At 40.1% G+C, this 17,634-nt stretch overlaps 1 protein-coding gene across 8 annotated transcripts in view; it reads left to right on the top strand.

Moving 5' to 3' along the window:
• The window catches only part of GPATCH8 (G-patch domain containing 8), a 58,272-nt gene that overhangs the window by 33,890 nt on the left and 6,748 nt on the right, over positions 1-17,634 (top strand). For 3 of the 8 annotated variants that reach the window (XM_030021800.2, XM_041125147.1, XM_030021805.2), the window contains 7 exons: positions 1,220-1,264; positions 3,391-3,458; positions 3,962-4,048; positions 8,016-8,159; positions 10,431-10,467; positions 15,952-16,001; positions 17,477-17,607. In XM_030021800.2, the coding sequence (XP_029877660.1) occupies positions 3,432-3,458; positions 3,962-4,048; positions 8,016-8,159; positions 10,431-10,467; positions 15,952-16,001; positions 17,477-17,607 (476 nt within the window). In that variant the 5' untranslated portion in view covers positions 1,220-1,264; positions 3,391-3,431. The other 5 variants (XM_030021796.2, XM_030021799.2, XM_041125145.1 and 2 more) reach the window with 3 other exon arrangements.

Raw genomic sequence — 17,634 nt, 5'->3', positions numbered from 1 at the left:
CCATCTCTGGTTTGGGGTTTGTAGTCTGTGTAATGTGACCAGTCTGTAAAGGAAAGAGTTTGTAACCTGGTGCAGAAGGAAACTAAATTTTCTGGGGTGTAGGGGGATGGAGCACGTACACAGCTTTGTATGTTCTGCATGATTTACTGTACGGGGGGTTAGTTGTCGATGTGGCAGTGCTTGCAGCCCTCCATAGTGGCACGAAGTGTGGGAGTTCTTGCCCTTTCTTGAAAGCTCAGTTTTTCTCTGTGAAGTATGTCAGTACACCCAAAAAGGGTCAGCAGGTACCCTAAACCTGGGAGTCCCACAAGGTCCGAGAACTGTGTTTACATGCTGGTAAAGATCCTGTTGTCATGCACAGTAGCTCTGGAATAAATTTTCTTGAGGAAGTTCCTTTAAAAGGAGAACTTAAAGAGCTTAACTTAAAAAGTCCCATTTTCCCCTTTGGCTGTTTTCCGTCTTCCGCCCAGCCCGCTTGGCAGTCAGTGGGGTGAGAGGTGGCCCTTTGACAACACAGAGCCCAATCCTTTCCCTCAGCTGTAGTGGCTTTCCAAGGACATGGAGCGAGGCTCCCCCAGCCTTGATGACCCACCATCCAGCGCTTTGCCTGGCAGTGTGTCCTGCTGCCCCGGATGGAGCTGCAGTTTCGATGGTGGGGGTGGGCACTGCTGCCCTTAGCAGTGTTACGTGCTCAAAGTGCTCGGAGTTGGCACTTGTCGGCTGGATGTCACGCTGGGTGGCTGCGCTGGCTGGCTGCCGTGGTATTTCATTCGTAACAAAATGATGGTTAAGTTTAAAACAAAGGCATCACTTTTCACATTGAATGTTTTCCTCTTCCCTGAAAACAAAGCTCATTTTGACCCAAAACATTTGTAATTGCCTTAAGATCCTGATTGGTTTCCTTTTAAACTGCCTGCTTAAATGTGCCTCAGTGCCTCTTTTAAATTGGGCCGTCACCAGGAGCTCAACCTCTTCCAACACCCAAAACTTTCAGGTTGTGAGCACAGCTCTGAAAACAAATAACAACTGCTCAAAAATCTACCCGCTCCCTGATTCCACAGGGCAAAGCATGGTGACGGGGTGGAGGGGTGAGGAAGAAGCCTCATATATTTATATATATATATTTTTTTTTTTTAACCCATCCTACCTGCCTACTACAAACGGCCTATTTTCTGCCCCTAATGGTTTCTGCCTAACAAATGGTGTTTCTTTTTTACAGCGTTATGATCCTGGACTTGTTGTGGTGATGGTAAACTTAGCAGTGGTAATTTTTTATTTTCAGACTGAATTACTCCTTTTGTCATCAGTGCACCAATATGTTAGGCTTACTTTCTCTGTTGTAGCCATCATCCTTCTGCTTGGTCTTTCATTTTCCTTTCCTTTCCTTTCTTTATGCACACTTGTCTGATCCTTGTTCATTAAAGGGTATTGCTAAGAAGGGATGTTTCTGTTTGTGTTAGAACTGCCAAAATCAGTTTAAACATAAATTTCTAATACTGTCCAAACTTGATTTTTCCCCAACACGATGGGCACTAGCACTTGCTACTGCAATTTCCAAATAGATTTTGAAAAAAAAAAAAAAAAAAAAACCCAAACCAAAAAACAAAACCAAACTTTGACTGCCTTAGAAGGCAAAAGTACTGATGCATTGTTTGTACTCAGGGGTTTACCAGGGCAATGAGGCTGCATCGAAAGATCTCGATTGCTGGAGAAACAAAAACCAAAAAAACCCAAAACCAAAAACAAACAAAACAAAAACAAAAACAAAAAAACAAAACCAAAAAAGCTTGGGAAAAAAAAAAATTGTTGGCACTTGCTGCCAGCCATTCCATTTGGGTTCACCACTTACCAGTAAATCCCTGGCTGAGACGTTATGAAAGTGATATTGCACTTAGGAAGTCATTTTTATAACCTGTCTTTAATTTGGTCCTTTTGCTAAAAATTGCAGTCACTGCTTACTTTATTATACCATTGGGCGCAAGAGAAACATTTTCAGATGGAGAATACTTAAAATACCCAAACAAAAGCTCAATTCAAAATACTATTTTGGATCAGTGTGATAACTATTTTTGTACTTGGTGGATATATGCCTGTCAAATTTATGGGCATATAAACAAAACCATAAAGCGATTAATTAAATTGACTTGTTTCTGAAAGAAAAACACATGCCTCTACTTTAAGAGTTAAAAAGACACAAGTCTGACCAGAGTAGGGTCCCTTTGAGGACTCTGGAGTCTGAGATCTGTGGGCTGTTGCTTTTGTAGGAGTTAAGAGAAAGCTGGTATTGGAGAAGAGAGAAGTTGGTGCCTATACAGGTTTTCTGAGGCAGTATTAAAGACTTTAACCTTTTGCGCATGTGGATGGCAATGGAATTTTTGGCATGATAAAAACCTGTAGATCTTTTAGCCCAAAGGTATAATATATGTGTATGTGTGTATAACAAAACAGTTGTTTACACCAAAACAAGAGCAATAATAAGGGAAGTAAACATTCTGTTTTTTTACTCAAGGTATGCTCCGGATAAGGTAAGTACTTTTTCAGTGGGCTTACATCACAACAAACAGCGCGAGTTGTGATGTAAAAATAAAAATAATAATAATTTAAAAAAAAAAAGCTGTGGTAGTAAAGTGCTTGTCTGCCCCATTTTGCTTTGTTTGGCTGGTTATGAGTGGATTAAAGATATGTTTTTTTAAAAAAAAATCTCCAGCATAGTTTGATTAGTTCAAAGTCAATTTTCTTCGCAACTAGTCCTTTTCACAGCTTACAGATGACACAGTGAGTGCTAGAGCATCTCTCTGCAGGAGCTGGGGAAGCAGGTGCTTGACCACCTGGCTTGGACCAGGCGGTCGTTTTGGATGAAAGAAGTTTGGCTTCTGTGCCACGCTTCTCGGTCAGCTTTCCTCACTCTTGGGAAGGGACAAAAGTTGGCGGGAGGGAGGCTTCCACATCTTTTACAGGAAAGTCCTAATCAATTGTTAATGTGGTAGAGCAGTAAAATGTATTTAATAGCTTTTTCACTTGCATCAGAAGATGAGTATGTATTGCCTGATGTGGAAGCATTGAGCGGAAGGTTCATTTCTCAAGTCCTGTTAACAGCCCTGCCCTAGGACTTGTCATGGTTGAACATTAACCACAAGAATATTTTATGTGACCAGTTAATGTTCAGAAAATACCATTTATCAGTACTCAGGGGTGCATTTAACTGTATCCAGTTTGGAGCTGAGAAGCAGGTTTGGCTGTAAGCTGTGAGAATGGCTTGTGTTTGGTTCACTGTAGCTTTCTGGTCTCTGCACTCCAAGGCAAGATCTCTAACCACCCAAACCCAATGTGTAAAGCGAGCTGTGGTGATGGACTGGCTGCTGACTGCCTGTGTGTGTGTTCCTCTTACAGGGAGGACAGATCCCATCCCTATCGTCGTCAAGTACGATGTCATGGGCATGGGGCGGATGGAAATGGAGGTAAGCTTGCCTGGCTCCTGCCCTGCACCTGGTCACTCCTTGCATGGCTCTCGGGGAGTTGATAGGGAAGAAACTTAGAAGTGAGAATTTGTGCATCAAAGGTAGAGAAAAACTTGCTTTTAAATCAACACAGTAAGAAAACACTTCTCCTCAAAATACTTACTCTGTTTACCCATGAGTACCTGAGTTCTGAGGTCTGGATGCTACCTGAAATTCCTGGGCTTTGTGATTTCACTCCCACAAAGTTGAGGCTGCTGTTGGCAGTGGACAGGCCGGCCAGGAGCCTCCACTTTGGAAGGATTAATGAACCGTTTTGCATATGGGTTACACTGTGGGATGACAAAACAGGGAAAGTGAAGTAAAATATGCAAAGATTCTGTTTCAAATCTCATCTTTTTTCAATTACATATTCTGGCAGTCTCAGTAGTGCTAAGTATTTATGGGACAAATTGCGTCTCTCTCTCTCTTTTTTTTTTTCCCCCCCCCAAAAAAAAAAAAAAAAGCTTGACTACGCCGAAGATGCCACTGAGCGGAGGCGTGTACTGGAGGTGGAGAAAGAAGACACCGAGGAGCTGAGGCAGAAATACAAGGTACTGAAATGGGGGCATTAACATCAAAGTTCCCGTGGGCTGAGTGGGAGAGGATTTGTTCTGATAGGACAGAGCTCTTCTTGTTAGGCTGCAGTAATGGTAGTAGGAATTAAGTATTCTTGGTTTTTGTCATTGTTGAGATTATTTATATTTTAATGAACTGGTTATTCACTTCCTGGAATTAACCTTGATGTTTGTTTAGCTGCTTAAGAGCTACAGGATAGCAGCAGGGCTTTCTCTGTGTGCTTTGCTCCTGTTCTGGAAAGAACAGTCCTAGGGTAAGCAGAATATTTCCTTCCCTAGACCCAGGGCTGCCAAATTTTTCTAGTGAAACTGCCACGTTGTCAGCGCAAAATCTGTAGATGCAAATGTTAGATGGGCAGTTATCAGCTGGAAGTGAAGTAGATCTTCTGTTGTTATTGAGCAAGCAGTAAGTAGTGCATTATGATGTTGTTGCATAAATCCTGCTTTCTTTGAAAAGGTAGGACATGGCTCTGGTTTTGAGAAATCGATGGGCTATATCTCTTTGGAAGAATTTCTCAGGCAGCATTAAAAAAAAATATGTGTGTATGCTGTATTTCTCTAGGGTTTACAAAAGCTGTGGGTTTTTTGTAAGCCAAAGACTGTTATCTTCTTAATGATAAAAATGGGCCATCGTGTTGGCATTGAGCATGACATGTTGGAGCATACTTGGATTAGCTGTAACTGAGTTCTCTGTGGAGACATGGTCTTTGCTAGTCGTTTAACCCACTCTTCCACTTACCAGCCTGTAAAGTACATCAAGTCTTAGGAAAGCCTGCTTGTTTAATTGTTCTGAGATTTGAGAAGTACCAGGGTTGAAGAAGAGCCCTAGACATTAGAATAAAGTGTCAGTTTTGCGTAAATTTTAATTCTTTGAGGAATAATGGAAAAGTAGTTTCGATTCCATTAAAATTAAACATAACCATGGCAAATCTAAAATTCCATTTCATCAGTTCAGTAGTTAATACTGCAGGCAGTTTGTTTAGCTACAAAAATATATAGTCTCCTTTCCTGATTTTTTTATTTTTTCCTTAAGCTGAGACCTTGACTTGCTTGGTAAGTGAATTGCTGGTATATTTGTTAATTTAAAAATAAAAGCCATTGTAATTACTTTTAAAGCTAATTATTAGTTTGGAGCTGAACGCAGTTAATGATCTTTTCTGGCACACTTTAAAGTACAAGCATGCTCTTAAATGGGCTTATGCAGCCAGTGCTGAACAGTTCCTCTACATCCAGGTGCACATTCTCTTTGAAGATGTTTCTCCTTTCTACGTCCAGGTGCACGTTCTCCTTGATGATGTTTCTCCTTTTTGTTGTTTTTAATCTCCTGCTGGGTGGCATGCTGCTTAAACCCTACAAAGGGAAGGTTTGGCTGTGACGTTGGCCTTTCTCGGGCAGCGTGTGGCCAAAAGCCTGGATCCCTTTCTGCAGCAAACCCCCAGCTGCGATGCTGGGTGTCTTCAGACAGCAGCTGTTGAGTACAAAGTATTTCTTCATTTCAGAGTGGTTGGTAGGAGCTCTTGTGTGAACTGCATGTAATGATGTTGTACCTCAGGTCTGCAATGTGATTTACGGTAAAATTCTTGGGTTTTGCAATTGTCTTTTCAAACACAGTTGAATGTGTGTTGCTCTCTGAGACTGTTTTGTCTTCCTGCCATTATTCAGCACAGATTTTTTTCAGGAACTCTGTGGAGCAGTAGCAGTCTCTCCCAAGTCAAATGTGTTTTTATTAGCATGCTTTATCGTTAGGCTCTTGCATTTCTGTATTTATCTGTGAAAAATCTCTGCAAGCGTAATTTTTTTCATTGCTCTGCAGGAGTCCATTATGTAATTGCCAACTGTGGCCGCATCCTGATTAGCCATTCAGTGAGTCTCAAAGGAATTTCAGATAATTCTGCAACCAAGAAGCAAGCAAGAAATGTTCTTTAATTCCCTTCTTTTGTATAGATTCTGATCATTCAAATGGCTGTGTTTTCATTGTTTAGCCACAGGATGCTTTCTGAAAAAAACCTACACATGGCGCAGGAAGCTTGTTCGGGGTTTCAGAGGAACTTTAAATGTCATTGTTCTGTGGATCTCACGCTGCTCTGTTTTCCTTTCTTGTCTTCCTGGGGACCTGCTTCAGGCTCAAATCTCTAGATAGTTTTGTTGATTTTTTTTCTTCTTAACAAGGGCCTCTGGTAATAGATGGAAGCAGGAACTTGAAATAGATTTTTTTTTTTTTTTTTTATTTTATTTAGAAGTGCTTTAAATTGAAAAAAACCTTTTAACACTAGAATTTTTCAGATATTTCCCCCCCCCCCCCCCTCGGGAGTTGAAATTTTTTACATGAATTTTGCATTATAAAAAACATGCTCAGCAATATTATTTTAATGTCATTTCGATGTGGTAACTGGGAGATAAACCATATTGCCTTGAACACGATCTTATAGAAAAAGAAAAAAAAGCTTTCATAGAATATCTTTCTTAAATGTTTTCTAGCTCCTCTTGCTAATGCAAGGAAATTTCCCATAAGAAGTTTGTACTGAAGATAGAAACTCTTAAACTCTTAAGTGCTTTTTCTCAAATGTTAGGCTATTTTTTCTTGTATAATTTCTCTTTATTCCAGTGGAAATGCATATGGTAAATAGCTATATGGGGTATGGTGATGTTAGTACAGTGTACTTTGTAATGCAGCATTTGTAGCTTTTTTTTTTTAGCATGCATCAGCGTAAGTGCTTCCATCTTGTTGAGGTCAATGTTCCCCAGCTTTCTTGTAAAGAGTGGCGATGTTTTATTAATTTTGCTGGTGGGATTGTAATTGAAATGGCCTGGCTAGGGGAAGAAGCTGCTTAGCCCTGAGATTACTGTGTGTCTCAGCATCAGGTGCATTTCAGAGCCCCCCTGCCCTGGCTGCTGAGCACCCCCAGGTCTGCATCAGCTGTGGCTGTGCCCTGGGGACAAGGCTTGTGGAGCTGCACAGGCTTGCTCCCAGCACTTGGGACTTCAAGCCATTACAGCCACTTGAGGGACTGGGATTTCTAGAGAGTTCCAGAGCTTCTTGACTCTGCCAATCCAAAAGCTGCTACTTTTCCTTATAGCAAAAAGGGGAGGACATGACTGTTGCCAATTTAGACACCTCATCTTTGCTTGGAAGTTTGGTTTTGCACCTATACAAATGTTGAATTATATAAGGGAAAAAAAATACTGTCAGCAACCTCTAAGGCGGTCTCCCTCCCCCTCTTTTATTAAATGGCAACTACCTGTACCCACTCACTCCCAGTGTAATCACTGTATTTGAGCTCAGCTTAATGGACAGCATTGCTCCTGGGAAGATTTCACTGACTGAAAAATCACACTGAAGTGAATTAGGCTCAACACTTTCTGAACTGTGCTTTCCCAGCTGCTGATCTGTGTTCCTCCCTACTGAATTGCAGACAAACTGAGATCAAGCAGACATCTGTTAGCACTCAAAATGGAGGAAGTATCAGCATTTAAAGTTCTAAGATTCCGTTCCAAAAGCAGTGATCTTCCTTGGTTTGATGTGTATTTTGTGTATCTTATGCGGGCAGGCAGCTGCCAGTTTGTTCATGTGTTAGCGTGAGGCTTTGAACCTCTCTTTTTTTATCTCTCACAATCCAGCAGGCTCTCCTCTTGCAGCCGCAAAACTGCCTTCCTGCCATCAGCACTAGATTTCTTTTTTTTAAGCAATCTCCTTTTACTGATCCCTCTGCTAATGACAAGATTGTGTTCTATCTTAGGAAACTGAGTCAAAGCTAGGTTGGTAGTATTGCAAAGTTATCCTTCATACTTCTGAATTTGCAAAGACTGGTCAGCTTAATAAATATAATCATTGGTCTATGCTGATGTTTTCTAAAGGATTATTTTTCCTTAAAGAACTAGTCGATCATCTTCCAGTTTGTTTTATAGGAAGTTTAACAGAAGTATTTTTTTGTTAATTTTGCAGGATTATGTTGATAAAGAAAAAGCAATTGCCAAGGCTTTGGAAGACCTCAGAGCAAACTTCTACTGTGAACTCTGTGACAAGCAGTATCAAAAGCATCAAGAGTTTGACAACCACATAAACTCTTACGATCATGCTCACAAGCAGGTAAACAAGTGTTGATAGCACAGTTCATCAGTTTTATATTCATTGCAGCAATCTTGTTTGTCGTTAATACTTTGAATTTCCCCAGTGTATCTGTTTTCGTTATAGCCCCAGGAAGAGGTGTTTTATGTCACTGGTTAAGATTCTTATGCCCACCATACATTTAAAACAACCCCAAAACAACAGACAAAAAACCCCAACCCATGGTTGGCATCAAGGAGCCCGGTTTTGAATGACCCATGGGCAGGAATGGGCTGCTGTTAAACTGGGAAGAGTACACGTGGATATGGATGGCTCCCCGTTTGCATCAGCTTTTAACACAGTACAACTTCAGAGAATGATATGCCACATGTGTGCATTTTAATACTTTAGTCTGTGCTCTGTCAAGTTACTGAAAACAGACTAGGAAATAATGGGCTGTGTCAAAGGAATCATAAAAAAGAAGCACTTTCCAAATTCTCTAACCATCAGGAGAAGGTGGATTCAGAATCTGTGTGGAACTGGCTTTGGTCCCAAGGTAGGGATGTACTGTAGTATCTACATGATACTTCATGCTGCACAGTAAATAATAAAAGTGTGTGTGTTAGCCTGATCTATTTGACCATTTGAAGCTGCTAAATGAGATGTTAAATGTACAGCAGGTAGCAGTGTTGTGCTCACCCAGAGATGAAATTGCTCAAAGGAGGTTTTTTTGATATTCCTAGTCATAAGTTCTAACAATACAATCATTAAAATGCTGATAACTTCTGGAAGATGTGCTGTAGAGTACTACATCTTGCAAAAATAGCAGTGAAGCAACAGCTTAAAAACAAGAATATGGCATTACAGGGTATGATTTATCCCCCGCCCCTCGTATTAAGTATAGGATATGATAGTTCAAAGTAGATTCACTAAGGGAGTCTTAACAGGAAGTGTCACGGCAGGGTAATTTCTGTTTGAGTACTGTGACAAATTGTAGCTTAATAGAATTAAGAGCAGAAATTAATTCATTTACTTTGTATTGGGAAAATGGGCTGCTTTGACCGAGCTGGTGGCACAGTCGTGACACCTGATAGCAGTGTACTTCAGATAAAGTTTTCCATCAACTTGGTTGAAACTTGAGTGCAATTACATGCATCTATTTAGGAGGTGGAAAGACCTGTTTGTGTCACATTCTTACAGCGTGGTGATGCAGTATGATTATGTCAACTCTTGTTTAAAGCCCTTGGGTGATTAATAGGGGGACTGACACGAGGTTGGCAAGCTGAGAGTTTTTCTAGCATCTAGAGATGCTGTGGAAGAAGAAACAAACCTGTGGAAAGCCACCACCCCTCATTGGTATAAAAGGACTCATCAGTAGGGGTGCAAGAAGAGTGACCTGAAAGAAAAATATCTTGGGAACACAGAGGCTGGCATAATCTTTTCACTGGTAGAAAGGATTTGGGGGTTGCTTGGTACTGCTGATTATTTTTAAAGGAATTGATGTTCTTGGATAATTTGCATTCATGGCAGTAACTTCAGGCAGGCTTTGGAGAAAATGAGACTTCAAACTCTTGCTGCGTCACCCAGCATTAATTTCTAGTTACACAGGGATTTAAACAAAGAAGCAATCATGCTTTGCTTAGGGAAAAAATTGCTTGTCCAGCTTTATGTCATGCTGAAATGTGTGTCACCCTGTTGGGTCAGTGTTCAGTAAGTGAACTTGAAACTGCCTACAAATAATGAAGGTAAATTTGCATAAGTAACACTATCTCACTTCTGTTGTTCATTACTGCTCAAGATAGGCTCATTTCTAACACTCTATTCTAAATTTTAAGGTAGTTTAAAAAAACCAAACATGCTGTGCTTTTCATAATATATTGCACATTGATGTTTCATATTTTGCCTCTCTGGACAAGAAGGCAAAGTTACATAAAGGCTAACATAAATTTTTTGAGGAAAAACATAAAGTTTTCTTAAAAGTAGGCTAATCAGTAGGCTTTCTTGGAAAGATGAGACATTACTGTATCCTAGATAATTACAGCAAACTGGCTTGGTATATATTACCTGCAATGTTTTGTCTTCTCAGTGGTAATTCTTGAGGCAACAGTGCTTCATTTTTGCCTTTTTCTTAGCTTGTTGAACAGATTTCCACGGGATCACTTTTGCTTTTAAGTATTTTTAGTTACACGACATTGAAGTGTTTGCTTATTCCTTCTGTGGCTCAGTGAGCATTAGGCTGTCCCTGTAAATAGATGTTCCGTCCTCAGATCCCTTTCCGCTCCCGAGTTATAAAGACACTGTCTTGTATTCCAGGAAGGAACTCAGGATTATTGCGAAACAGGGACGATAGGTAAGTGTATTGATCCCTACCGGCTAAATTTTTGGACCCACCAACTTGTCAACACCAAACAATTAAAGGGGAGGTTTTATTATTATTATTATTTCCTGACTATACTGGTTTCATACAGTATTCAGATATATCTGAATCGACCTCAACACCAAGTTTCTATCCAAAAGGCAGTGTTTCTAGATAACCTTAACTGGGAAAATAATCTTCAATTTATTATCACAAACCATTGGCCTGTTTAAGTCATTGTATTTTAAACATCTTGTTGGAGGTGTGCAATGTTGTTCTCTAGATATTTTTAATTAGGTTGATACTTGAAATGAGAAGTACAGATGTTTTAAAGAACAGTAACCCTATCTATTCACCAAACAGTCAGTCCCTCTCAGGGGAAGCCAGAGGACTAAAAGCAATTTGCGTTCATATAGATGGCACTGCAAGAGGAAAAATAAACTCAGTTCCCTTAAAGATCTTTCAGTGAGCCACTGAAAAAGGCTGTAACCATAGATGTCATAACTTTTTGTACCCTGGAAAGCTAGTGATATCTTAATGGGTTTTTTTTTTAGCTGTAAGATCTTGAGCCTGGCAACTAGAAGGACTGGCAGCTTATGAAGGACCCCTGCCTCTGATGTTGCACAGTCCTAACTGTCAACAGAGTAATAGTAATTAACAGAAAAACGCAAAAGATAACAAATGCAAAAGAAGGCAAATGTAGGAAGAAAACTTCTCCTGCAGCTGGCGAGGAACTTGGGTAGTGAAGATGGATCTGGTGTATTTTTGTGCTGCTTTCCTGCAGATATATGATGTCCAGATGCTTGAGAGTTCCCACAGTCCTAGAATACTCTGGGCTTAGTGGGAATGTATCCTTAGGGTATTACACCCGAGTGGGCCCTCAATTCAGTTTTGAGTTTTGACATCAAGATAGAATACTTCATGTTAGATTTGCATGAAGATGAATGTGGGTCACCTTATTTGGGCTTGTACCCAGTTTGTGTATTCATATCAAATAAACTGAATCTGTACTGCCCATCACTTAGAGCAGCTTGCAAAAATTGTTACAGTTGGAATTATCTTAAATGTAAGTAACGTAGCATTTACAGTCAGCTTTTACTGTTCTTTGTTTTTTTTTTTAGTTCATCCAAGAACTTACTTAGAGAATCTCATATATGGTCACCTCTTTCCTGCTAGCATGCCTGATGAAGGGTTGAGCTGTTTACTGAGTCACTGACCCAACAGAATAAAAACATTCACCTTCTGAATTCAAAGTGAAAAACAAACATGTTCCTGTGTGAACTTTTGCCAGGTTACCTGTGAGAACGCTAACCAGTATTGAAATGCAGTCTTTTATGTAGCTTTCATTTTATTTGTTTCTAAATATGTGGCATTTTGGAGGTGTAGATGATTAATTCTGCATAGCTTCTCTTTATAAAAAGGCAAAGAGAATGTATTTCTATAAAAAAGTTCTTTGGGAAAGAGGATGGAAGTAAGAACTGAAACTATAGATCGGCAGTTCTCTTCATGCCCTAATTATCTGGATCTTTGCTTCAAATGCTGACGGGGAGGGATCTGTTAAAGCACAATAAAATTACCAATGCAGTCACTGCTGTGGTTGATGAGTACTCTAAATCCAAACCCTGAACTTTCTGGTTTGGGGAGAATTGGACTTGTGCTTTCCAAAAACTTGCATCTTCAAGCACATCTTGAATGTAGAAGACTGAAGAGAGAATCTCCAAGATACTTTGTGTTACATGGGAGGCTTTTCTACTCTAGAAATGCTTTACCCTCAAAAAACCCACAGTATTTTTCTTAACCCAGTTTTAGCTGTTCAGCTTTCATTTGCTGATGGCACACACGTTTGGAGAAGACAACTTATACATGGGGAGTATTCAGTAAAATAAGTCTTCTGGGTGCAAGGCCTGAACATTGTGATTACAAGCAATGTTAGCCTCCTGAAGGGCAGGCAGACTTGTGTTGTTGGGTTATCTGTGATGCATTAATGTGTGGTATGTTTTCCTAAGTTGAAAATGAGGTGTCAGGGAAGAAATTAAGATGAAATAAAACTGCAGTTGTGTGCCATTTCTCCTCTGCTCTTTTCACTTCATTTACGAGCATGCAAAGAATGTTGATTACCAAAAATAAGCAGGGCTTGTGTTCTCACTTATATAAAATTATAAAGGTTGCCATCCTTTGAGCTCGTATTTAGCTAATGGTGTAGTTCACTCCCAGAAGCTTTTGTGGCAAAGAATCGAGCATACGTCAAAAGTTCAGAAAGCCAGAAATCTGCTGGCTTGTAATGAAAAGTACGTTATTATTTTATTTAATAGGGATTGGCAGAGAGACTTGTGAACAATAGCAGGGGAGGAGTAGGCTCTAATGCTATTGTGCTGTCACATGAGCTGCCTCCTGTCTCAAGCCAATGCAGAAATCTCACTGTACATGGATCCAGTCTGTCCCTCTCTCCTGAATATAAGGTTTGTCATGAAAGTCTCAGATCTTCAGGTCTTGTAAAGCAGTGTAGTGGAGTGCTTTTTTTTATTCTGAGAATAACATGATCTTTTTCTGCTCTGCAATTTTAGGCAAAGAATGCCTTTCGAATGGGCCTCAGTTCAGCGAAGTTGCATGCCTTTGTCAACTTAGACTGAGAAAATCCATTTACTGCTGGTCCTGAGGCTGAAAAGCAATGCACTCCAGTTCGGTACTGGGGAGGTCTAACCTCGATACCATCTCACCAGCAAAATCTCATGCACGATTGCCACAGCGTGTGCTGAGTTTTTTCCTGTTACGACAGTTTCTGAATCCTGATAGTCCCCCTCTTATTTAACAACTTTCACGTGTCTGTGATGGGCTATCTCTAGAGCTTTTAAATGACACTGGAGCGCAGCTTATTTAAGCCGATTTGAAGAGAATTGTAAGGTAATGGCGTTGTATGCCAATTTGGCCTCTCCTGAGCTATGCAGTGATCAGGAGATAATCCATTATTGTAGCCTCTTTGTGCTGGAGTACTGAGGTAGCTGCAGATGTTATAGAAAACCTGTTCTTTAAGAGCTCGATTTGCATTCCCATTGAAATTTAGAGACTTCTTAGTAATTTTCTTAGAAACAAGGCTGAAAACTTAAAATACTATTCTTTGTTATGAAGCTGAGGTGGGCGGCGGCTATTAATAAAACACAATACCAAGCTGAAGGAAGGCTTGAGGTACTGAAGTACTGCTTCTAGCATGCAGAAATTTGGACAAACTTTAAGTGATTTTTGTCCTTATTTGCTGGTCGCTGGGCTTACAGATATGGCCCTTCTTATAGCTGAAGTAATAAACCAGCAGAATAATATTTCTTGGCTTCATGGTCACTATCATCCTACAGTTTGTAAATGCGTTGCTACTTAGATAAACCACCTGCTTCCTCAGAAAACACACTGCTTTCCCTCAGAAAAAATGCTTCCTAATTTTTAAATGCTATAGTAGTATGAAGCTATATGTTTGATTTAATACAGGTTGGTGTCTCTGATCTTGTTGCAGAAATTATAGTCTTGCTGAGCACCGTGGGAAGACTTAAAAAGGCTGGTTTCACCTCAAGAAGATGGGTTCCCAGGGCTCCTTTTCCTTAGTTGGTGGGGAGAAGCTCCCTGAGGATGATTGAGTGGCTACATTAAATTCTTGTTTAAATTTCTTTGCTGTGTTGGGGGGAAGGGGCAGCTGTGTGACTTGCCTCCTGCAGCTGTCCAGCCTCTGTGAACACCCACACATATGGTGCAGTCCAAAAAGTAATTTAGAGATTTGGAGGATTAGAATAATGAACGCTTGCGTAAGGATTAGATGGAAATTTCTTTAGTGTAAGCCTAGCTTAAGTATCGATTTAGTTCAGATAGCTTTCTGTGAAGGCTGAGATGTGGAGTATGTTGAAAAGCATTTCATTGCTTTGATATACTCCTTTTACTACTGTGAAATTGTACTTCAGGCTTTTAATTGCTTTCTCCTGGTTAGGTTTGGGGGAGGAGGGTAGGCAGTAGTTAACTGGTTATCCACTGTTCTTTGCGTGGATAAATTACTGGATTCAATTATGCACTTGGAACAATTAGCGAGGTAACAGTTACACTGTCAGGGTATTTTGAGAAGTTCTGGCTATTTTAAAAGTTCAGTGCTAATCAGCTGCCTGCAAACGTAGCCTTCTGCATCTATTCCTGTAGTGATTTGTTTTTACAGATGAGCAATCTGGTCTTCTGTTGTCCCTCCTTCCCCTACCCCAGGTTGCATTTATGTAAGATAATGCAGTCCAGCCAGGTTTCTTGGAACTTGGCTCCTTGCAAACTTGAGAAATCATTTCTGAAGATAGATGCATCATTTTAGGTCAGTCAAAGATGCTGAGCTTTGTTATGTTACATATTTTACATTTTGCATTCCCCAGGAGATAGCATGGTGCAGTTGTGAAGATTTTTTTCTGTCTTAAACTTACCCAGCAAGACCCTTCTTCCTTCCAGCCCCTATGCTACAGAAACTCAGCCTTAAGATCTCTTAGTCTTTCATAAAGTCAGCTTTGTAAAATCAGACAAACTTTTCCCCAATTTGGGGAGTAATAAATTCTTAGCACTCTTGAAACCATGGTTAGTGGTTTATCATCTTAAAAGGCACAGATACTGGTGTGGCTACAAGTTGCGTATTCTGGAGTTGCAGTGCATTGAGGTAGTTCACTTGCTTCATTGCTTCTAATTTACAAGTGTTACACAGTAAGAGAGTGGGAGGTTTTGGGGAGTGGAGACACAAAAAGATCAGCATTTAAGGAAATGGGTGTTTCATTCTGTTTTCATTAAAATTGTCTATTGTAACAAAGGCAGGATTGCATTGTGGGCAGCTGCATGATTATCAACTGACTTTGAGCCCGTTTTATTTCACGGGGAGATGTTTAAGGCTATGTCTGGGGGGTGGAGGTGAGTTTCTGAGTGCACCATTGCACCTTCCTCTTTAAAGTAAAAGGTCACAGTTCATTTCTGTTGTAAATAGCTGGGTCATATTTTTTTCCAAATGGATGAGTGATCTAGAGACTTGGCATCAAACCCCAGTTAAATAGTTTTGTCAGCTGTTGGTGACTTTAACTTCCTGGAGCATTTTAGATAACACTTTTTAAATCAGCATGAAAAAGCTGATAGCATTGCTTAGTCCACTTTTTTTCCCTCCTTCTTGGAAAAAAATTTACTATTCAACATTTAACATACACCACAAAACCCTTGAGCCCTTTACTTGTCCTGGTGAAAGTAGCTCTGTTGTTCCAGGTGGGATCATTGCTGTGTCTGTGCGTGTATGTGTATGTGCGTTCTCCCTTCTGCTCCAGACTCTCTAAGCTCGATCCTGTAGCTTCGCTGGCTCACCTCCTTCTCTGTAGACTAGCTTGCAGACACACCGAGAGCCTGTGTAGTAATGCTTGCTTTTTATTTTTTTCCTCTCTTCCACTCTTGTTATATTTTTACTTTCTTTTTTTCTTTGTGATGTGACGTTTTCAGCTGATGTATTGAAAGCAAACCCTTCTAATTTTGGAGTCCAGATCACAAGAGTGAGTTTTCTTTCTACTAGTGTCTATAGCTGTATTTTTTTTGTGTGTCCTCCCCTCTGATTTTGGTAACGGTCAACCACATTTAGCAAATACAATTAGGTAAGAGAATCCTCTGTCTTGTCAAATCTTCCCCTTTTTCACAAAGCAATGTTCTCTTTACATTGGGCCAACTTAATTCCTCTAATTTGAACTTCAGGTTAGTTTTCAGATCCACTGTTTGCACGTGTACTGGTCTGACTCTGCTCCATTAAAGAGGCAGAGTCCACCAGCCAGATGGTACATTTAGAATCCACCAATGATCTGTACATCTTGTATGAGAATTTTTCTAAAGTGACTACTGCTTTGAGTACCATTAGTCTTTCAGGCCCTTCATGAAATGCCTGAAAAATACGAAACTTGTTCAAAAGCTGGGTACATGGTGCTTTCTGGAATTGGGCCTTTTGAAAGGGTTTCAAATTGTGCACCAAAAAAAGAAAAATTAATCCCTTAGGATGGTAGAGTTCTGTCTTTGCTGCTTTCTGTTACTTAAACTTCTGTAGAGCACTCTTTAAAAAAAAAAAAAAAAAAAACAAAAAACCAAATTGCCTTGTGAATTTTCACATGTATTCAAAGGAAAAACAGCAGCCTCTTTTCCTAGTGCTTTGAGACAAGGACTTTCAAAAATTTTCTGAAGTCTTGGATGCTCGATATCTATTAGAATTGGATATCTAGATTTCCTCAGTGACATTATGATGTTTGAAATTCGTTGGGTTTGAGTTTACTTCCTCATGTAATAAGATTTCTGGAGAACTTAGTCTTTCTGTCCTCTAAAGTATTAAACCCCAAAAGACCCCACTGCATTTTAGAGCGTTTTGTTTCTTGAGAGACTGTCTCAGAACTACTGTCAGGAGAGCAAGTAACTGTTTGTGGTGTATGTTGTATTATTTATTTGCTTACTGGAATCATTTGCATGGGATTTTTGGCACCTTCTCCAATGTAATTTGTACATTGCTTTTGTAAGATATTATACCTGGGTAACTCTCTTGCACCAGCTAATCCCTTTCTGTTCTTTGGCCCATGCTATTATGACTTCTGTCATGCACTGTTTGTCAAGTACATTTGCACCCTGCAAGAGCAGCAAAGTAAGCAGTCTTGTTTTTTCCCTTCTCCTTCCAGAATTTGCTTGTTGCTTTGAAATCAGCTTTATTGTACATGCTAAAGAAAACCAGTAATGTTGATTGGAAATGCATATACACAGACTTGAAGTTACAGCCAAAAGTGATCAACAGTTGTCTTTTCATTTAGCTACTGGGAGGATGGCAATGTGCTCCATTTGGTTTGTTGAGCTAGAATGCTGTTGCTCCATCCTAGCTCAATAAATGTTACTGGGGAGGGGCTTTACAGCGTACTTTCCAGTGCTACAGCAAAGAGACGCTTTCAGACACTTTACCACAAACAGCTTTTATCTAATTCGTTCCTGCTTTCTTTTGCCTCAGAGGTTAAAAGATCTCAAGCAAAGGGAATTTGCTCGCAATGTCTCTTCAAGATCACGTAAAGATGAGAGGAAGCAGGAGAAAGCCCTCCGGCGTCTACACGAACTCGCTGAACAGAGGAGGCAGCCTGAATGGTGAGTACGGGTGATCCCCGAGCACCC

Source organism: Aquila chrysaetos, chromosome 8, assembly GCF_900496995.4.
Source record: "Aquila chrysaetos chrysaetos chromosome 8, bAquChr1.4, whole genome shotgun sequence".
Classification (NCBI taxonomy): Eukaryota; Metazoa; Chordata; class Aves; order Accipitriformes; family Accipitridae; genus Aquila; species Aquila chrysaetos.
The sequence above is the reverse complement of the archived record's forward strand: the minus strand, read 5'-3'. Positions and strand labels throughout refer to the sequence as shown.